General features: G+C 38.3%; 3 protein-coding genes across 4 annotated transcripts; all 3 read left to right on the plus strand.

Annotated features, from left to right (window-relative positions):
- The first annotated feature begins 251 nt into the window (after nt 1-251).
- Nucleotides 252-1,603, plus strand: polr2i (RNA polymerase II subunit I). The gene is made up of 6 exons (XM_077723394.1): nt 252-449; nt 583-637; nt 716-789; nt 906-980; nt 1,163-1,214; nt 1,403-1,603. Exons 1-6 carry the CDS (start codon nt 388-390, stop codon nt 1,463-1,465), a joined length of 381 nt encoding a protein of 126 aa, XP_077579520.1. The 5' UTR covers nt 252-387; the 3' UTR covers nt 1,466-1,603.
- A 507-nt stretch (nt 1,604-2,110) lies between these two features.
- Nucleotides 2,111-3,382, plus strand: snrpd2 (small nuclear ribonucleoprotein D2 polypeptide). Its single transcript, XM_077723395.1, has 3 exons — nt 2,111-2,258; nt 2,885-3,064; nt 3,147-3,382. Coding segments are annotated over exons 1-3 (357 nt in total). The 5' UTR covers nt 2,111-2,256; the 3' UTR covers nt 3,322-3,382.
- Nucleotides 3,383-5,119: 1,737 nt separating this feature from the next.
- vaspb (vasodilator stimulated phosphoprotein b) lies at nt 5,120-22,974 on the plus strand. 2 transcript variants are annotated; one of them, XM_077722264.1, is made up of 15 exons: nt 5,120-5,440; nt 5,523-5,639; nt 14,911-15,082; nt 16,760-16,940; nt 17,300-17,366; nt 18,875-18,972; nt 19,236-19,474; nt 19,754-19,866; nt 20,027-20,078; nt 20,191-20,218; nt 20,302-20,347; nt 20,549-20,605; nt 21,257-21,326; nt 21,414-21,471; nt 21,655-22,974. In XM_077722264.1, the coding sequence occupies exons 2-15, from the start codon at nt 5,635-5,637 to the stop codon at nt 21,687-21,689; spliced, it is 1,221 nt and encodes a 406-aa protein (XP_077578390.1). In that variant the 5' UTR covers nt 5,120-5,440; nt 5,523-5,634; the 3' UTR covers nt 21,690-22,974. The 2 variants fall into 2 exon arrangements, with proteins under 2 accessions (XP_077578390.1, XP_077578391.1); XM_077722265.1 differs by having other exon boundaries at nt 5,538-5,639.
- The last annotated feature ends 89 nt before the right edge of the window (nt 22,975-23,063 follow it).

Here is a 23,063-nt window from a genome sequence, read left to right on the forward strand (position 1 = left end):
TTAGAATATTGTGATAATAGGAAACGGGGCCCAAGTGGGGGGCACCCTGAATTGGGGGCCAGCCAGTTTCAGGATATTGGGAGTTTCTTTTAATTGGTCTACCAATTTAAGATGGTGAAGAATTGTTTACCTTTAGTGTCCACATTGATAACCCCCATTTGGGGGGGTGCATTAATATAAAATTCACATTATCACGACTTCAGTGTAACCTCCAACCACTGGAGGGAGCTACCTTTTTTAAAGTACAGAACTCTAAGCATGCGCAGATTGTCTGTTTTCATGGTCCCTTACCATGGTAGCATGGTAGCAGCCGTGTAAAGTAATTGAATTGAATTTAGATTTTATCTCCTTTTTATATTTTTTCATCATTTCACAGTAGTCATTCCAATGGATTTAGAAACCGGGACATACGAGCCGGGGTTTGTAGGGATCCGATTTTGTCAAGAATGGTGAGTTTGTGATGCTAACGAGCTATCTATATGAAGACTACAGAAACGGGTCTCCATAACTTCATTTATTGTGTTTTGAAATTGTATTTTCAATTGAAGGTTACATTATTATAATCAATGTTTTACGTTGCAGTAACAACATGTTGTATCCAAAGGAAGATAAAGAGAATCGGATCTTACTTTACGCAGTATGTATGAAATAGTCAAAAAGAAAACACAAAGTTGACATGTTTAATAATTGGATTTTGAATTATGTCACTTTACAGTGCAGAAATTGTGACTACCAGCAAGAGGCGGACAACAGTTGTATATATGTCAACAAGATAACCCATGAGGTTGAGTAAGTATGAGCTTTTTTCTCCAGACTTCGTTTTCAAAAGAAGTTTAAGTCGATGTCATATCAATTGTTATTTATTTTTTTGGTGAACGTGTCTCTTCACGCTTTTTTTCCTGCAGTGAACTGACCCAAATTATTGCCGATGTATCACAAGATCCAACCTTGCCAAGGACAGAAGACCATCCCTGCCCAAAGTAAGTTTGACCTAGAAGACTCATTCATTCATTTTCTGTACTGTTCATCCTCACAAGGATCACATGCCATTGAAGACCAGAGATAAGCTTGCTGATTAAATACATTTAAAAGCTTTAAATATATCTATCATGTAAAAAAGACTTGTCCACATGATAACGCGACTGTTACACTGTCTTCCCAGATGTGGCCACAAGGAGGCAGTGTTTTTCCAATCACACAGCATGAAAGCTGAGGTAATCATTTGCCTAAATAATTCTACAAATTCATGTTTATTATATACTTTTTGAAATGTTTTAATGAAAAATAGACTGTCTATTACAGTATCATAAATGATAGGTTAAACTTTATGATTCTTTGTGTTCTTTAAGTATTCTATGCATTTTATATATACTAATCATGCATTTTGTTCTTTTCAAAATAGGATGCTATGAGACTTTATTATGTCTGCACAGCCCCTCACTGCGGACATAGATGGACAGAATAGTGTGCATGACAACTTTGTCACAAATCTTGTGCATAAAGTTGTTATTATTTAGTTGTTTTTTTTTTCTTAATTTTTTTTCTATCCAGTTGTTATTTTCATGTTGTTTTGCTATTAAACTAATGTCTTGTTTCAAACTTAGACTTTCTATTTTTTAAGTGACCCATGACATTTGTTTTCGTTCAATTTAATGAGGACGACCCGGCGGGTGCTCACAGTTCAAATCCAGGTCAGTTCACCTGTGTAGAGTTTGCATGTTCTCCCCGGACCTGTGTGGGTTTTCTCTGGGTACTGCGGTTTCCTCTCACATTCCAAAGATTTGCATTGCAGGCTGATTGGACACTAAATTGCGGAGTCACCTGGGATAAGTTGCAGCACCCCTGCAACCCTAGTGAAGATAAAGTTGTTCAGAAAATGAAATGAGAGAACATACAAATACTGATATGTATGGTAAGTTGCAGCTCAATTAAGTGAATTTAATGTATGCAGTGACCTATGTGGATCTAAGGCTTTGCTGTTTCAAAAATGTTAAATTGATGCGTCAAATTATTTTAACAATTTGGGAGTATAGTATATTATAATACAGGGCACGAAAATATCTTGTTTTAAGAATAAGAAACTCATACTTAAGTATATTTGGTGTATCAGCGATGCGTTGAAATGACCCGGAAGATGTGGGAATTTCAAGCGCGGAATACCCGGAAGAATTCTACATCCATTCAAAGAGGAATCGTTGCAGCTACAGAGGAAGGTAAAACGTGAGGACACAAGGCCGAACTCATTTATTAGCAAACATGTGAGTATTTTTGACTATATTAAAGAGGGATGCAGAGGACTATTGTCTACATCTGTTAAATGTGCAACCCAACGGCGTGTATATCGTTTTGCATTAGTATTGATGCGCTTATATTCAAACAATGCTTCCTATGTTAGCCACAGCTACTACGCTGGAGCTAACAAGTCTTGCATAGCAATACGTTCCTAATTTTTTTTTGTATATTTTATTTAAGCTATGGCCGTGTCATCTATTTTTTTTTATTTTTATGAAAACAAAAACCAGATCCGCAACAACAAAACATGGTTTTTGATCCTAAGGTACTTGCATGATAATGCTATGCTACTTCATTTCTGTGATAGCACTTTCGATCCTGTTAACATTGGTGTACTCAATACAACTTGTATCATTTTGATCGTTTTTAATACTTCATTTAATTTTTTGGTTATTTTATAGTGATGGATAATGGTACAATAAGCCGTTGTGCTTACGTCCTAGACTAACGTTGCAAATGTGTCCTTACAATATGTTAAAATGCTTAAGATGTATGTATTCTAGTATAGCATAACAATATACGAAATTCATAGGAAAAAAATCTTCTTGCCATAAGTGAAATTGCAATAATCAATGTTGGGTCTTTTTTGTAGGAGTTTGTTAACTAAACCCAAATCAGAAATGACCCCTGAAGAACTCCAGAAACGTGAAGAGGAGGAATTCAACACAGGCCCCCTTTCTGTGCTTACACAGTCTGTCAAGAACAACACCCAAGTCCTCATTAACTGTCGCAACAACAAAAAGTTGCTTGGAAGAGTCAAAGCTTTTGACAGGTACTTTGTGATTTATGGGATATATTTTTTTGATGCTGGATAAATGTTTGGAGGAGCTTTTTCTAACTAGTTGATTTTTCAGGCACTGTAATATGGTTTTGGAAAATGTTAAGGAGATGTGGACTGAAGTTCCCAAGAGTGGCAAAGGAAAGAAGAAGTCCAAACCAGTGAATAAGGATCGTTACATCTCTAAAATGTTTCTCCGAGGGGACTCTGTCATTGTTGTTCTCAGAAATCCCCTCATCACAGGAAAATGAACTTGAGGTTGGCTTATGGTCCCCATTTTCTTTCTCTGTCCTAATTATGGAAACAGGATTGTTTTTTTTGTTTTTTTTTACTTTTGTATGCATCCTGATTCCAACACACAATGCCCAAATAAAGTAGGGCTTTAATTTGTCGACCAAAGTTTTCTGCATTCCTTCATTTTAATAGTAAGTGTCATTTCAGAGCTTTAGTTGTCCTCGGATTTGAAAGTTGCCCCAGAATGGCATTAATAGTCGCAGTTGCCCCTCAGCTTGTTTCCAAGCACAACCAACAAAACTAGACTTTCCCCATACGAGGTGAATTACCCCACTTTTTAATATAATGTTGAAAACCATTTCAAAGTCAGAATAAATACAAAATCACTCAGGATCAAAAGCTCAAATCTGCCGACGAGTAGGATCTATTGTGAGTGCGTGAGAGGAGCATCCCCTGAGTTTTAACGGGTTGGGACATGCCTTCACACAGTCTTGTGATGTAACAGGGCTTCAAATGCGATCTCACAGTGCCCACCCGGAATTGGCACACAACCTTAGTCTGAATAAAGATGGACATACAGAAAAGCTGGCCAGACAGGGATTTTTGTTAATTACTCAGTAGCTATGTAGAAAAATTAATGTAGGCGAAGAAATTCATTTCTAGAGCATGAAATGAACTACTTAATTTTCAGATCTATTCAACTCAACTTGAACTAGTTGCCTTGGAAAATGTGCTTTCTCAAAACTGCATGTCTGCTGGCCTTGAGTTCAGTGGAATGTCTTCATTTGTTTTCTACTTGCATACTTGAACAAGTACTGAGTCGTTAATTTTTCCAACTTTCACAACAATCTCTTCTTTCTCCTTGGTTTACTCCAATATCTTGACATTTTCCATTTCATTCTTCTTGTCAGAAGGCCAGCTGTTGAGAAGAGAGACTGGCTGACGTCAAGCTCTGGAAATAAAGTTGTGGGATTTTCAGAAACCTATAATTACAGTATAACTTTTTCCTCAATATTTTAAGAGCGAGCTGGATACTCACCCAACATTGACGACAATGTTTTAGCACATGTTCCACACATGGTCATATAGGATCTGTTTGCTTAAATCTGGAATGTGCCACATTCACTGATGAGGAATACATTTGACTTTCTCTGACAGCCTTGGTGGACAGCAGGGTTAACAGGAGGTGAATGAATGGCTCAAGAATAACCAACTGACAGTTGGTCAGAGAAGTGTGTGTGTGTTGAAACTGCAGGCATATTTGGGTTTGTGGATGTTTATGCATGCCATGTAGTGGTAATGCATTCCTTTCTCATCTTAACTTCCACTACTGCCCCCATTATAAAAGAAGGAATGCTTTTAGTGTTTTGTGTCACTGAGTTGAAACCAGACCAAAAAAAGACTGAAAACTACTTATTTTGTCTCATTGGAAACTAATGATCCATATTTAGGTGGTTATGTAATCACATCACTTTACAGATAATTTACCACTGCTTGAAAATCATGCATGCCCCAAAAGTGGATTGCTTAACATAAAAGTGGATTGCTTAACATAAATACAGCAAGTGCCTTTTCAAATTGAAGGCATTCTGACATGTAAAAACTACTACAGTTTGTATCCCAAAGAGTACAGTAAGTCCTTTTTACATCTACACTCCTGCAATTCATTGTCTCAGATATTTGTCGTTCCATTTTAAGTTTTTCTTCAAAGCCACCAAGATAAAATAATAATAATGACAGCGTCGCCTAGGATCCAGAAGAACTTGTCTAGCGAGTGTTTTTTTCCCGAGGATTCCTGAACGCACCACAGCAGGACCTCTCGGTCCACTTTGAAGCTGGCGTGCAGGGCCCACAATGAGTTTAATACAGACTTATCGATCGCGGAAAAAAGTCTGGTTTGGTATTACGAGCACAGAAAGAGAATCGGCGCCTCATGCGCTTTTTAAAAGACGGGTTTTTTTTCTCTCTCAAAAGTATTACAGTGGCGTCGCTACTTTGAGCTAGTAGAAACCAAGGTTAGATAGTGATTGGACTTGACAAGCCCGCTGCGCTACTGTATCCACCCCTCCTCTCCCCTCCCATCTCCTCCCTCCCCTCTCTCTCTTTGCAGCTCCACACAACCAGGAAATCGCCGAGGTGTGCTTCGATTATCCCGCTAGTTGCTACCCCGTCTACGGGTGTAGATGCGACTTTACTACCCGGATAAATTTCCGCTTAGTCTTATTTTCCTCAGGTACATTCAGCTGAGTTGACTTTATTCCCAACTGGCTTCAAGATTTTAAGTGAGTCAAAGTTGCCCGCGAGGAGAGGAGATCCACTCCGGTCGAACAATGAGGTGGGTAAATAGCGACTCAAATCCCTTCATCGTCTTTGTGTTTCTGAGCTAGATTCTCGGTTTTGGGCCATTAGTTTTCCAACAAAGGCACTGGGACACCATTCGCTTTGTATAAACAACCGTTGCTCTTGCACCATTGGCTATTTTGAACGCGCGCCTGCTTGGATCCGTCATGTTTAATACACAAAAAAAGCTACAAAAATGCTTACATTCATGCCTTTAAAGTGTCTGCAAACAAAATGTTTAATTTTGGACGTTCACAAGAACTTTATCGATGTATGTGAATGCTATGTGAATCCGGAAGTGGGTACGTGTAATGACAGTCCGGTGCTACCTGTTCAATCTGCCCAAAAGCTACTCTTATAGTTAAATAATGATTAGATCGTATTATTTTGTGCATTTCAAACGAAGCTTTTTTTTAACCTTTCAATGATTTACTGTGATTCTGTTCCTCACATTGAAGTAGTTACCTACTAATGCTTTCTCTTTCGGTGTGTTGCACAAATACAAAAACTTTAGGATCACCAATTCCCCCCGAAAATGCACAGCAAGCGGTTTTTTCCAACCAAGGCATGCATTTCTTAGCCGCATATTATGTTCATGTGTCTTGTACTATTTAGCTCCCTGTGGGTTTTGCAGCAGAGATGAAATTGCTCAGTGGAAAGAAGATCGTGTCCTCAAATTCCACATCCTGTCACAGCCTGTGCAGTTGGAAATGACATGTTTTAAAACCACCACTCCTTGCTTAATTCCTCAATGCAAATTTGCTTTATTATTAGTTCATTTCAAAGAAGTCAACAGCAGCATTTTAGAGATTGCAATTTGGAGGGATTTGGGATTCATGGGCATGAGATTGGAACAGTTCAGAGCAGGTATGGTAACCTGCGTGACTAGTTCTTTATCTTAAAATTCTTACCCGGCCGGGCCAATGCTGTAAGAATTGGTCTCCTCGGGTAATCAACTCTCCTAACCTTTATAGCAATTAATCTGTAAGGAAAGCCTATTGGGTTCTGGTTCTATTATAAAACGTGTGATGATTTTTCTTAAGATTTTCCCTTCAAAGTAACACATTCATACTCCCTATTAAAACCATAAATATGGAGGAGAAATAGTAAAATTCATCCATTTTAAGGGTATTGCTTATATGCGGAGGCAATCAATGTGGGAAAATACAGTACTAGTTTATTCTCTATCTTATTTTCTCAAGACAAACAATAACAAATTGGAAAGAGTGATAAAAGTGTCAATGGAAGGTTTAAAGAAAATTTTTAAGGTTGTGTTTTGCGCCTGTGCAAAAAGATACTTTGCTACTATGTTATGCAATGTCTAATGATTTTAATTTTTGCTCCATAGTTTCACCCCTCACCGCGAGTCAGTGTTTGGCACCATATCTGTGTCTAAGTATGTGGGTTTATCAGTTGTCTCATTGTAGCGTCTTCAAGAATCACGCAAAGTCACCAGACTTAATGTATTGATAACAAAAAAAAAACAGCTTCTGCATGGTCTTAACTGACCCTCAAACAAAATGTACTGTTAAGTACATTAAGTGACTAACAAATCAAGGTTAGGTAAGTCTTACCTGTAGTCTGTAGCTTCCCTTGGGACATTCTTAAAGGCGTAATCATCTGTTCTGTTGTCTACTTTCTTCAATGTGACCTTGCATTGAAAGATTTTGTGGTATGGCCTTTGAATAGTAAACATTGTGCATAAGGTATTTTGCTAAGGAATGGATTAGTATACTAGTTTCTGGTAGCTGTTAATGTCATTAAACCATAAATTGACATTAATTTTCTCCCTTTTCCAGTCAGATGTGTAAGGTCCCTTGTTTTAGCACATCCAAACGCAGTTTTACAGTATTTTTGACATCTTTAGAGGAAATCCCCTTGTGTGTTTAATATTGTTTCTATAAAAAAAGTATGTATGCGTGTGTTTAAAAACAGAACAGTGTAAATAAGTTCACATACCTTATGTGCACACAGGGCATCTCTTCTGCTTTCGTTTCTGCTTTATTTTTGTAAAACACTTGGTTTTTCTACTTCATTTTATGTGGATCAAAAGCGCTCCATATTTAAAGGTGTATATAATGGACCTCCATTTTTATTTTTTCCCCTGTTTTCAGGCTAGAGTTGTCATTTTATTGCATCCCCTTTATTTAGGTTCTGTCACATCAATATGTTCCAATTCTCATTACGTACCTTCAACAAGACCGACAGCCAAATTGTAGACGAGATATTTATCACTCATTTTCTGACTAGTGCTTAATTATTAACTATTGAAAACTTTCCATGGCAGGAAGTAAGACAGATGCATGCCTTCACCTGTATGACTCGACAATACAATAAAACTATTGCTTGTTGCAGTGAATAGAGATAAGAGAACAGGTTTCAGTCAGCAAATAATTAAACACTAGATGGTAAAGTATATGACCCAGTTTAAACAAGGGCCTCTTTTGAATTATTACCCTTATGAACAAATCTAACAATACACAATCATAACGTTCATCCTCAAAAAAATTAGCAACAGACTTCAATGAGTCTTGCAAAAGGGAGAGTCCTATCCACTCCCGTAAATCAGAATTATCTAAGAATTTTATTAAGACATTTTTACAGCTTTTAGTCAAGATGAAAAAGAAACACTTAATGAAAGAAATATATATTTCCAATCATATTGTCAGTTATCTTTGGATGCCATTTAAGACACCCATGAGTCTTTTGGATAACAGTGACTGACGTGTGTTCTGTCTGACCAGTCAGTCGTCTCTTGTTGATATCACCCTGTTGACGTGTGGACTGGAATGTAATGCTATGTTCTCTGCCATTTGTCCCTGTGGAATGTAAATGTTGACCCACAACTGCCACCACTATGTTGAACGTGTAAGAAAGACTTTGTCCTGAATAAGCTAAAAGGCATATTTGGAGGCTCCTTTTGTTATGTATTCATCTTGGCATCGCTACACATTCTGTTGTCTCTTTGCTCATCACATCTTAGTTAAATATAAAGTTGCACAGCAACAAGAATTGTGTCAAGCGATATAGAATTCCACAGATATTTCCCGTTCTTTCTGTTGAGTGAATTTTTTCTTTCTCTGTTACATCATTGATGTTTTGTTGGGTACAACATTGTTAATGGTCTGCTTGATGTTAATGTTAGAAGTTGAAATTCCAGCCCACACGAATCATTTACAGTTAAAGAAAATAGAAGTTCAAAATGATGGTGTTTCTAAATCAGGACCATATTTGCTTCATCTTGCACAGACGTGCGTAATGCGTTTTCTAACCCACTTAAATACTCCATTGCTGTTTCAAAGTCAGAGCAAGACTTAATACGTCCCCACTTCTTAACTCACTGTCCTATTGATCAGCTATGCAATTAGCAAAATGGAATCCTCCATCAATTTCATGTCTCGGCTCTCTTTGTTTGTTTTGCACTACTGCCTCAGTTTTAGTCAGGCCTTTTCTTTATTGTTCTTGTGTGTGGAACAAAAAACTTCTTGCCATAATGTCCCAACAAGCCGGAAGCCTGGCTTTAGCAATATTGTGCATGCCATTATACCCAAACCATGCAAGATGCAACCCGCTATTTTTGCAATAGCGGTGTGTCTAACTCATGAGGTTATGTAATGTCCTTAGCAGTACCATTGTTTATTCTTACATGTCTCCACTTGTGGTAACTTACTTGACTCAGTATTTTCTTTTGCAATTTAAACTGTGCAGCACTAAACTGAGTTTTTCTGAAGGGTTTCTTTTAAAAATCTGAAAAGTTTATTGTTAATGTAATTGTCCAAATACAGTTGATGCAAATAGTACATTTCCTCAAAAATCTCCTTTGAACTATCACATTTAGGGAAGTAGAAATTTCAGAGTTGAGCAAAATAGCCACACTGTACTTTAGTGTATTGGATAATGCTTCTAGTTAATAAGGAAAATCTGGAAAGTCCAGCCTGTGATGGATTAAAATGAATGGCTTTATTCTATGTATTGTGAGGGGCTATGTTATATGTGCTTCAAACTAGGGAACCAAAGTGTCTAAAGTATCGCACAACTTGTGAGTCCAATCTTTGCTGCTCTGTGAATTTGGCTGGCACAACACCCCAACTCTGCAGTCTCTCATCTCTCAAACCTGTACCTCTTTTGGTCCTCCCACCTCTTCTACTCATAAATAGGCCATTATTCTGTCCTGCCTTTTGGATTAGACACTTTGCCACGACATACAAAACCTTCTATTGTCCCTTTTCCTCGGTTGTGGCCGATGTTTTCCTTCTTTAATTTGTGGCATTTGGCTCGTAGGATACTTGTGTATGACACTATTAGCTTTTGATCTCTTGAGGTTTTCTGCAATTAGATAATTGTGACTGGCATTTAAATATGAGCATGTCAGTTGTAAATGACAAAAGGTTTAAGGCTGACATGTCTGCAGGTACAACTGGTCTTTTTCTGTAGAAAAATTAAGTAATGTCTCAACTTAAATTATGTTCCTAACAATTGTGATCAGCATTGGTAATGGCTTAAATTGAACTGAACTGTTAATTCAATTTGTCTTCATAATGGTTGAGATAGCATATTAAATATAAAATGAGCTTCTCAGAGTAGTGGGCTTTTCACAGAAGTTTTGATGGATTCCCGAGGGTTGTGCAAGATGATCTTGATGCAATAAATGCACAGTGAAAAAGAGTCATCTACAGTGCATTACATCATCTAATGTTTAAGCAAATCTGGAAGAATCTCTGTCCCTAAGTGTTAAGCCTGAAAAAAAATGTTCTGGGTATCCATGATCTGCAGTCCTTTAAAGCTGCACTATCACTTCCGAGGGTACTTTCCTGAATTCGATTGATTGGACTTAACTGTGCCACTGAGTAATACTAAGTGGCACTACTGCCTAATTAGAAAGGATCTCAGGGTGGGGTCACCAATACTTCCAGAAAACATTTTTAGGTACTTATTTCTCTGAAAAGCAAACTTTTGACACTATCAATGTTCTCTTTTGAATACAATAGTGAAATTTGATACTTTCACATCTTTGCTTTCAGCGTATATTCACATTTTTTTAAGTGTTAGGGAAGAAGGTCATGAATTGTGACCTGTGTTACCCCACCGGCTGTTAAAGAAAGCACTAGATATTTCCCTTTATGACCCCACTGGGACTCATCTCCCCTTTGGATGTATTTGAATGGTACAATTGTCAGTTTGGGATTCAGACGAGGGGTCTGTTGGGTTACTGTCGCCATCTGCTAGAGTAGGAGTGGCCAAACTATTCCACAAAAGGTTTTTTGGTTGCAGGCTTTCGTTCCGACCCATCAAAAGGACACCTTTTCACCAATTGGATGTCCTACAAGCGTAGTTAGGTGCTTCTTGCTCTCGCAGAGACCTCATTGGTTAAACTATTTGTGCTGGATCGGTTGGAACAAAAACCTGCACCCAGAGCGGACCGGTTTGCCCACCCCTGTGCTAGAGTGTCAAAACGCAGTCATATTCCCTTGAGTCTTAAATCAGACAGCAGCTGAAGCGCATAGCCAGTGAATTTTCCTTTTCTTGAGTTTGTCCACCTAGTTTAGGATTGGAAAGGGGTTTATCCATTTAAGAAAACATTTATATGACATGCAAAACACCACCAAAATAATTGAATGGTTGCAAAGTCAGCTGGGATAGGCTGTAGCACCCCTGTGACTCTAGTGAGAATAAAGCAGTTCAGAAAATGAGATGAGATGAGGAGACTGATATCATATTTCACGTCAGATAGCTTCATTGTAAGACACTAATGATAGAGCAAAATAGCCTGTCATATAGTTTTAAAACAAAGGTTTGAACAGAGAGTGTAATTGTGTCAAAGACTATTTTTAGCCATGCTTTCTTTCTTATCCGGTTGTACAGACTTATTGTACTAAGAATGGGTAGATGGGGGCAATAGAAGGTTATGTGATATGACTCAAAAGGTGAATTTTCTTCAGTATGTCAGGCCCCTTCTTTGGCCCTTACTAATAGTTAAATAGAGGATTATCCTCCGACCTGTAAAAGGAATTGAGCTTTAGGACAGAGGTGAGTTGGTTCCAAATATGGGCATTGAGTTGTGTGTGCTCGTACACACCAGTGCCAGAGAAGCAGGAGGGAAGTTAAGTGTTCTCTTGAAATAGGGTAGAAAAAGATTGTTTTCCAAAGTCTATTCACGTTTACCTCAATGCTCCATAAACAACGCCAGTAAGAGTATGAGTCAGCGTGCAAAAATGCTGAGAGTCTTGTGGAGTGGAGACGTTTAAGCTGACGATACGATTCCATTCACACAGATAGCGAGAGGAACTAAGAATAGCTTGGAAGGCCAGAGCCCTTGTTTCTGAGAATTTGAAGTCAAAAGCAATAGATTTCCAAATACTATTAATTCAAGTGTGTATTTTCTTGTCCACCAGGACATGACTAAAAAGCATTAAGAGTTAAAGAAGTCGGTCAGTTGTATAGCAGCAGATGGACATCAGTCACAGTGGCGGACATGGTCCGAGGGCATTCAAGAGGTCAGCCTAGTCTCAATCCCTGGTGAAAGAATATCACATTGCTGTTGTGTGGACCGAGTCCACAATATCAGCCTCGTATCATGACCTCCTCAAATATGTGCTATATGGCCTACCCACATTTTCCACACCATTCAATAAACAATTCTTCAAGGATGTACTTCTTTCCTAAGAATAACTCTCTGAAGCCTGAAGATCATTAAAAAATAATATTAGGATTTTGATGTGAAAGCAAAAGGACCTCTTGTTTGGTGCAGTAAAGCGGTCTTTCCCAACCACTCTGCCGTGGCTGGATATAACGATATTAAAGTGTGCAGTATTTATCCTCTTCATCCAATAGTAAATCAGGATTATTTAGCTGATCTAAGTTTGTCCTACCATATTGCATAATATAACTCCTCAAGAGTACCACCAAAAGACGCATCTTGTAAAATTGGTAGATTTGGAGAGAGACAGAAAGGAGACGGACATTGTGACAGGGCCTGACCAAGCTTTTAAAATGACACATTTGGCGAGGGAGGAGAGAGAGTAATATTGCCTGACCAAGCTCGCCAGTGATGTGGCAAAGAGCTGCGAGTGCCTTACTCCCATATACAGACATTTCCAAGAGAGCATGTTTCCTGGCTCAGCGCTGTGATTTCCTGTTAACCCCTCACTCCCCAATGAAGGTCAGAAGGATGAGAAGAGTAAATTGAATGTTTATAACCAGAGTTAAGTCATCAGGTCAGTTTTGTACCCGATTTGCGCCATAACTTATTAAATATAATAATGTCACCTTTTCCACAAGACCAAAAGTGAAAATTTGGAAACAATTAAATATGCTTCCCCTGCACGTTTTACTATATATAACTTCTCAGACATATTTTCCAACAGAGTCATCTTAACTTTCCAAAGTATTAATTCATATCACATAGCCCACTGAAAGGAAGACTAGCAGTTAGGCATGAATAAAATGTTATTTTTGTGCTACCACTACTTAATCGCTTATAAAGCAATGTATGTTTTTGGTTTCTGGTGAATTAAAAAAAAGTGGCAATCAAACAAGTTAGACTAACATCATTATTATGTCTGTTGCTGAGTTTTCCAACACTGAGTAATGTTGAGTCACTGAGCCTTTGTCCATTGTGTGCCTTTTTAAACTACACACAAGAACGTTGAGGTGTGAGAGATGATGTGCGCAGGAGTCTCGTCTGTATGCACCTGCGAAGCACAAGCTTTTAGAGTCTCTCTATAGTTGTTGTATCAATAATGCAGTCACTCACTCTTGTCTTGTTCTCACCCCTGAGCCATCACTTTCACAGTCATTAAATATGCATCAATTTCCCAGTCCTAAGTATCCATCCCACCCCAGTTCTCATAAGCCCTTTCCCTTGACCGCATATCAACAGTGTATACTTGAATCTCATCTGATCAGAAATCCTACAGCTATTTTTTTGGTTTTTAATCTTCCAGCCCAATTATTGGTAACGTTGTAATCATCTAGCCAGTAAATGTTAAGTCTAATGGTATGAATTTTTATGATTTATGTCAATGAATGAATGAAATGGTTAAGAATAAGACAACAACTATGGTCAATGTCACAAAAAATATCCTTGCTTTTTCCATGTTTTTTAAGACTGCCAGTAGAGAGGTCAATGGACCTTACATTTTCATTACTCACAACAAACGTGTTTGGGAGTGTCTATTGATTGATTGGGCCAAAGCAGTCCTTATAAGGAGGAATTTTTAACAGGAAGTGGGTTGTGGTCTACATGTTGTGTCACTGGAATGGAAGGGGCAGATTGTTTCATGGATGAGACAGTTGGAGGAAGAGATGGATTAAGGCACTGTGGGGGTGAATGGGCTGTAGGGTGGGTTAAAAAAAAGAGGATGGTAGTCATCTATTTTTTGTTCCTCAGTCTTCCTTGTGTGTTTAAGTACTACTTGTGTGGGATGTGATTCAGTATTGGATATAGTGCACTCTGTTATGGACGCGTTATTGGCCTACAGCTTTAGATACAAAATACATTTCATTTATTGGTATCAAAGATGGTGCTGTAGAAATTCCCGAGCTTTGTACAACATCCTGTCTTTGTCTCTATTGTGGTTGTGCCCACCATTTGGTTAAAACATACACACACACACACAAGCGAGTATAGCACATTTTGTTTCGGTTTCTCACCGATGTTATAAATGAATCGTTATTTTTCTGTCAGTTATATGATATTTTCTATCAATTATGCAACTGTTACACTTGCATGGTTGACCTGACAGTGATGACCTGATTACTTATCTTACCAGGATGTGGTTTGGGTAATGTCTGAGAAATGAGACGCCAGACAGTATGATGAGTCGTCAGACATTATTATGGTGTCTGTTAGTGAGTAACGTGGAGGTGTTTACATAAAATTAACATGAAATGAAGCGTGAGACCATGAAAGGAGCATGCCAATTTTCATCACATTCTAAATGTTAATTTACCATACATTAAAGTAATAATGGAAACATCACCTTCAAAGAGAAATGCCGCAAGGGATGACTAATCGTGAACAAAATTGTATATTAGACTTTCGGTCAATGCCACTTGTAAAACTAATGAAGCCCAATGCCAAACGCAGATGGCAAGTATATTAAAAATTGCCATGTCAAAAACTATTAAAAGAAATTGACTGTTATTTATTTACATGCTCATGCTGTCATTTAACTTGACCGGTGCAGTTATTTGTGTGCTGATACTAATGGTACGTGCTCTTATATTCAATTGTATAACATTATAAATGTTCCTTTTCTTTTTAGTGAGTCGAGTATCTGCCAGGCGCGGGCCACTGTGATGGTATATGATGATGGCAATAAGAAGTGGGTGCCAGCAGGGGCTGGACCACAGACCTTCAGCAGAGTCCAGATCTATCACAACCCCTCCACCAATGCCTTCAGAATAGTGGGACGCAAGATGCAGACAGACCAGCAGGTGATGTTCGTCTCTTTGGGCTATGTGTCTGAATTAATTATATATTGTCCTTGTATGTATAATTCATGTCTCCATCTGTCATATTAATTGTGGACATTTTTCCACATTTTTTTTATCATATGTAATTGCTTGTTTCATCTGGTCTTTGTGTATTGTATTGTACAGACCATGATGCATCTGAATCCAACTAAATTTAAATCCTAATCTGTGCACATTGCGGAATTCGCTTATTAGTGACCATGCAAAGTGCTTGGCCAAGGACCGCATAGCAGACATTAGCAAGTCATTTGGTCCAAGTCTCAAGTCCCAAGTCTTGCCTGTTTTAGGTGAATCAAGTCCAGTCACGCTGTGGTGTCAAGTTGAGTCAAGTCACAAGGTTATGTTGAGTCAAGCCGCGTCACAAGGTTTTCAAGCTGCTTAATAATGCGGCAAATGTTCCCTACAAGTTAATGATCTGGATTTAAAGCTGGTCATTTCAATACCCAGATCCGTTTCCAACTCAGCCATGATGTTTTAATTAATGCAGTGTATGGCCTGGCATGATTGTGTCAAAAAATGCATGAACTTCCCTAAAACGGGCAATTCCTGAGAGACTGTTAATCTATAAGAGAGCATGGACATTCAATGTTTTTTTTTTTTTTTTTGGCCTTGAGACTTCGGCACAGTGATTGATGATAACTTCAAACTCAGCAATTTTTCATTAGCAACCACTTCTGATATTGTTCTATAAATCATCTGTCAGCATTGAAGAAATTGATCTTTTACCCATCTTGGTTTCAAGTCATTCATGTTGCGAGTAAACCTTAGTGCTAATTGATCTTTCAGCTGGCAGCTTGGTGGATAAATATTGAAATTTAGCACATCCACATAGTTTGAATCAGTCCTTTATTCACAATTTGGCATAGAATACCAACTTTTGGGGGATTCAGTTTGTAATAATGTTTTTCCATTTCCTTCACTTTTAATGGAAAGATATAAGTCTATATCAATGTGATTAAATTCCAGTACAATCCAGTTAAGACCATGACTCATGCGATAACATTAGTTAATGTTGGTACCATCAAGTTTCCGTAATAATGGTTAAGTGAGTTTGGAGGGATCTATTTTTGAGCTCCTCCTGCTTGCTGCATCAGCATCTCGCACTTTAAACATTCACCACACTAAAGTGCTCCCTAGAGATGGAGTCTTAATGTGGATGATGTTTCCTGTGAGATATTTGGCCTGTTCAAGTATTTCCTGTGACAGTTTGGGAAATATGCTTGTTCCTCGTATCTCTATCTTTGCGTCTCCAAAAGTGGGGACTGTGATCACTATGTAATAATGCATCTTTCCTGTTCCATCCCACCCCAATGCATTTTGCTCTCTGATATTCACCCTCTTCCAATTTGTGTGTACTCTTCAATTCTGAGGCTGTTTAGCAAATAATAAAATGGCCTGTCAGCATTAGCACATTTCAGGCAACAACAAAAAAGAAATACAATGTTGTTTCCCCCCCTTGTTCATCAATAATGTGGACGCCATCTGCTGGATTCAATGAAGAACCATACAGTATGAAGCATGATTTGGGAGTTTTCAAACCCGTGACACAACAATTTTCTAGAATCGGCTCAAATTGTACATTTTATTGCCATTTTAATTAGTGTCATGTTTTTAATAGTCTTTGTTGTCTTTTTTTAGGTGGTTATCAACTGTCCTATTGTGAGAGGGTTAAAGTACAACCAAGCAACACCAAATTTTCATCAGTGGCGGGATGCCCGGCAAGTGTGGGGACTCAACTTTGGCAGCAAGGAGGATGCTGCTCTTTTTGCCAATGGCATGACACATGCTCTAGAAGTGCTTAACTCCCTGGCCGATGCAGGTATGGAACCACACTGCCACATGTAAATTCATCTCATAAGCAGCATCTCCAGTCAGCCTTCTGCCTACTGGAATCTATGTATTGCATCCTTGTCAAATTCATCTCGACTGTTTGTTGATTGTTTAGTGTTTGAGTAAAAGTTGAGTATAAGCAAAATATTCTCATATTAGTTTTTGTAGAGGAAAAGATTTTCCTCTCTTTGCTTCCAATTTTGTGTTCCTGTAAATGCCCACATCTTCTATTTAAATGCAACATTACAGCACTGTTATTTTTTACTTGAACACTATATGGAAAGATGAGTCTGGTAGGGTGGAGTGACTTAATCTTCAATAATCTTTTCATTTAAATTGTTTTGGCAGGCTACGCGACGCTTCCACGGCCAATGTCAAATGGTCCATCTCCCGAGGAGATCGAGCAGCAGAGGAGGTAACACATCATGCCTTAGTTTTTAAATCCCCAATTGCATGCATAATCCACCATAGTCTTTAAATGCTCAGGAATATTATCCACCAAACATGTTTACATTCCTGCAAATTGGACCTAATTCAGTGTTGGCTTTAATCCTAGGAGTTTTTAGTTGAACATAATACAAACCTGGTTTGTATTTTAAATTTGTCTGTAGCAAATGTGATAGTTAAAGAGCAGCCAAACAGTTTTTCTTTTGCTATGTCAAGTGATACTAGGAATAAAAAAATAATTTACACACCGGTGAGTTGATTTAACAATCAGTAGCCGTTTTTGGCAATTTAAGTCCTCTTAGCACTTTTGCACACAAACATATGCACAGGATTTCATGGTATTAGCCTGACACTGTTAAACTCTGTCAGCCCCTGTGGGTCAAAGGTTAAACAGACAGCAAGGCTAACACATTTCAGATCAGCTCCACCTTCTCTTCATCCATTTATCTATTCCTCCAGTAGCGGCCATTAGCTGGCCCACATGGACTTGGTATTAACTTTTAATCTCATTACGACTGAAAGGTCTGTGATTGGCCTACGGGAGTGCCTGTCAAACCGGTGTTTATCCTGCTGGTTATTGCCATGCTGTGGCTTAAGGAATAAAGCTTTATCATTAAAAGCTTCAAAATCCATCACAGATTTACATGCCAAGCAATATTATTTACACTCCTGGTTTTTAGGCAAGATGAGTGGATATATTGTGAGAATTCTGACTAGCTAGAGGTATCAAACTGTTACTAAGAGATTTGGTCATAATCAACTATTTCCTACAGCCTTTGTTGATGGAGCAAATGTCGTAAATGGCTCTGGTCGTGGATGTGCTTGCACACATTTAAGTTGTTTCTATTGTATGTGTGTTGTGCTGCATACAGGCTGCAGAATGCCAGATGTGCTGAGGACTTAGTCGAAGAAATGTGAACTAGCTCGAATTAGGCCACACTGTCCATCTGTGAAGTTCTTAGTGACAACACTAGTTGTCTTGTACATCACATTACATATATTATAATGAAACTTAAATTGATGGAATTTCTCATTTTACTACTCTGATTGACCTAAGGGAAGGCAGAGCCTCCAATGTGATGGACCTTAACATGCTCAATGCATCCCATTGGGGGATCCAGGGATTATTAGTGGTCCGTCTGTTTGGATTTATTTGGATCCTATTCAAATTTAAGACTCACCCACGGAAACCACTAAATTTCATCTGTAATAGATCTGTTACGTATCCAACATGGTATCTTGCAACATTAGGCATTAATTACTGTATGTCCTTGAAGAAATCACCACCAGTGTCTGGTTTTATACACAAAACATACTTGTTCCTATGTACATATTATTTAATAATCATGGGACGTCATCCCTCAGTGAAGCTTAGTCATCTCCCAGCCCAAACATTAAACATATCAAATTATATTGGGGGAAGTTGTTAAAGAAATGGCACAAATAGAAATGCAATATTTTTTTATGTATTTGCAGATTGGAGCAGCAGAGGTTGGAACAACAAGAACGGGAACGACAAGAGCGAGAGTGCCAGGAAAAAGAGAGATTAGAGAGAGAAAGACAGGCTGCCACAGGTCAGAAAAAAATCCTCATGACTAGGACCCATCTAATATATTTTTTGTGCAATGCATGTTATTATATATACCTTCAGCACATGGTAATCTTGACAGGGTAGAAAATGCAGTGACAATACAAAATGTGCATTAGTTGTAGTTAGCTGCTAAAGCATTTATTTAAGTGTTAATAGATTTTCTATAAAACACAAGCCCATATTAATGGACAAACAGATGTAGTAAGAGTACCTTAATTTGTTTCTTTTTATTATTTATCTTTTTAGCACATATCCCACCTGCCCCACCTATGCCCACCGGGGGCCCTGCTCCTCCACCTGCCCCTCCTCCTCCACCAGGGCCTCCTCCTGCCTTAGGTGCTCCGCCCCCTCCAGGACCCCCACCTGGATCTAGTGGACCCCCGCCTCCACCACCGCTGCCACCAAGCGATGGAGGTTTAGGTGGTGGACCAGCTGGAGGATTGGCTGCTGCCTTAGCAGGTGCAAAACTTCGAAAAGTATCTAAAGTGAGTATCAAGTATATAATATAAAGTATGTACTATTCCAAAAAAAAAAAAACATTCTTTGGCATAGAAATTATTATTTTTGCAAAAAAATGTTTTTGTGAACAAATTGTCTGCCACTAAATCTACTCTTTAGGGTTTCAGCAAAAAAAAAATCTTGCAATAATACCAGCCTTATTTGTGTCTTAAGACCCAACTGTTTTATTGCTTCTTTGTGGGCCAATTGATGTTCCTGTAGTGTCGCCATTTAATACATATATTCTGAACATTTTATTTGCTCAGCAAGAGGAAGGAGCAGCTCCAATTGGCAGAGCAGACGCTAGCCGTGGCAGTAATTCTTCCATTGGAGGAGGTGGGGACCTGATGGGGGAAATGAGCGCCATCTTGGCTCGAAGGTACATTTTCCATTCCAAAAATAGTGAATGTCAGTTACTTGCTACAATTTCACGCATTTGTGGTCATGATTCCTATTCCCTTAAGTCTTAATCATTGGATGGTTTGAAGCATAGACAGAAAGGCGCTTTGACTCAAAAACTAAATTCCTTGTTACTTCAGGAGAAAAGCAGCTGACACAGGAGAAAAAGTCGCGATGAAGACACAGGAAAATGTACGTCGCTGCTTGTTCGCTAATTAAAACCAGACAATAGCCCCATCCATTAAAGAATCTCTGGCACAGTTTTACACTAAGGTTACAATTCTTTAATTTTTTTCCTCCACAGGAGGATTTGGAGCTTCATGGTCAGAGTGGTGAGAATCCATATTTTTAAAGAGTTCCCTCCTGTTCATAAACAAATTCAATATTTATATTTTTTATACATTATCTTTGTCAGACACCATGAGAAGACCGTGGGAGAAATCCTCATCCACCATGCCCAGGTAATCAATTTTCCACATTTTACCAATTGTTTCACCATTGTGTGTGTGTGTATTAAATCACCATTAGTGCTGTCTGTCCTTCATCAAAGTGCATGTAATTTCAGGTACATGTGTATGATTTTTGGATTCCTAATTTTGTTCAAGTGTAGTGCACCAATGCTTTCTATTTTAACAAAAAGAGTGTGTGTATGTCTCTAACAGGAATAACTCCATTCCCAAGAGCTTGGACTCCACCTCCTCACTGTCTCAAAGTTCCAGGTATACATAAAATGTCACTCACTTGCCTTTTTATCTTTACCTTTGCTTTTTTTTACCTTCCCACTGGAGATTTTCTGCTTATATTTGATAGATTGATCTTTACATTAATCAGAAGTTCCATAGTATCATTTATCTGTTGAAATTCAATTGGTTGACCCTATGTTTGTGCTGCCCTCTGTTGGTAAAATTGCCACTTTGACACGTTTCTCTTAGCTCGTTTTGTGAATTGGGTAAATTATGGTTTGACTGTCAGTGCTGTGCAGTTACACGGATTGAAATTGAAAATTAAAATTCAGTCAATTTTCATTGACACTTCGTAGAGTGTACAGTCTAAAAAGTGAGACTAGTCTCCTGCTCTTTTTTTGCACCATGGTGTAACCCACTCCCTATCACTAGTCTAAAAAAGTAACACTAGTCTACTGCTCGTTTTTGTGTCATGGTGTAACCCACTCCCTATCACTGTAGTCTAAAAAAGTAACACTAGTCTACTGCTCTTTTTTGTGTCATGGTGTAACCCACTCCCCATCACTGTACAGTCTAAAAAAGTAACACTAGTCTACTGCTCTTTTTTGCAGCATGGTGTAACCCACTCCCATCCCTTCTTTCACGCCTAATGTATTACTTGTATATTTATTTTCTTTTGTTGCACAGGGTGAAGCCTGCCAACAACAGTAATGACGCAAGTGGATATGATGAGTCTGATTTAGAAAAAATGAAACAGGTAACTTAATTATGGAGCATTCTCCTCTTCCTAAAATAGATTTCTCTTGTTAAGTTCTTTTTGTGACACTTGCCAATTATTCTGCAGGAAATCCTTGAGGAAGTGCGAAAAGAACTTCAAAAAGTAAAGGAGGAGATCATTAGAGGTGAGACTATGAATCACTTTCTCGTTGAATTGCTGTAAATTTCGGTTTTACTGGTAACTGGTTCGTGGGGGTTAATAGTTGAGGCCAGTGTTTAAAGCGGAAGATGAGATGAGTGATTGTTTTCATATGGTTTATGGGAATATAGTATATGACCTTCTACTTTGTACATCTCCTGCTTCACAGCATTCATTCAGGAGCTGCAAAAGAGAAGCACATAATTTTGATCCTCATCTGATGGATGTGGTTGATGGAGGCTTGCTGGGACATTGGCTTCAGTGCGACCTCTAATGTAGCCCAGGGACCTCTTATTTTCTTGTTTCTGTTTCCTAAAAGCATTACTTCATGTCACCATGCATACATACTCTAGATGTCAATGGTAACCCAGGGAACGTTCTCGGGGCCACCATCCAATATGTTCAAAGATCACTCACTTGTCCGGTGATCCTTTCTCCTTGTTCATATTTGTTCTATTGCATTGTGCCCTCAATGAGAATCAGTTAAGTTCACAGCTGCAGCCACAGCACCAATTTGTTGTCACCCTCAAATCTTCGTATCTGGGGTCTTTCTGCTATTTATGTTTCTATAAAGCAGTATTCAGGGATAAGGTATTTGCCACATTTTTTTACTGTAACAGCTGAAGTGTTGGGATTTTACTACTCTGCTTTCTCTCAGCATGCAACACCTCAAAAAACAGCTATAAATATTTAGGTCAGACATCCACTGGTAATTCATTTGAGATTATGCTTATTTGAAAGACAGAAAATACATAGTTAGGGAGAAGGCAGAGAATCTATCTCCCAGATTTGTGCAGTGTAGTTCCACTACGTGGATTGACATCTATTGGCACAGCACAAAGCCTTCATTGCTGCAAGAAGAAATGGATGCCGATGGACAACCGGAATGCTGCGAATGAGGAGTGTGTTGTTTTATGACGTGTGGGAAATTTATACTCTTTGCATTGCACTTGTTTCAGAGTCAAGTGTGAGCATATGCCACACTGCCTTGATAAACTTTTTTCTCCCCTTCACAGTCTAAAAGAAATATTTGTTATTGGCCAGTGCAGTGGTTTTAAACTGTGCTTCTGTCAGTTGTTTTTCTTCAATTCTTTGCTATATTTTCTACTTTTTTGATGAAAAACATGGCCATAAATAGGTCAATTAATTTGGCCATGAGCAACTGCCTTGAAAATGAATATATAAATAAATATATATAATATATATATTATATAATATAGTATATATATTATATATAATGGATAAATATGTTTTGAGGGAACGTGTTAAGTGCAAATGAACTTTTCTATTTTTAATTAAAGTGACTGGTGAATGGGAATTTTTGTTTTTCCTTTGATTGTTTTCTAATGAGATCAAGTTTTTGGGGGTTTTCGGTTGGTTCCTTTTTCTAATAGTCTAGGCTTTTTACACTGAAATATAAAGGAAACGGCTTAGAGACACTGGATTAGAAATGCCTTTATAGTCGAATACAGCTGCTTCTTGAAATGCATTTTCTTGTCTTGCGTTGTCTTTTTTTCCACCCTAGAAATTAGTGATTAAGTGCATTTTCAATTACTTTCAAAATGAAACTAGTTTATT

This window comes from Stigmatopora nigra, chromosome 8 (genome assembly GCF_051989575.1).
Source record: "Stigmatopora nigra isolate UIUO_SnigA chromosome 8, RoL_Snig_1.1, whole genome shotgun sequence".
Classification (NCBI taxonomy): Eukaryota; Metazoa; Chordata; class Actinopteri; order Syngnathiformes; family Syngnathidae; genus Stigmatopora; species Stigmatopora nigra.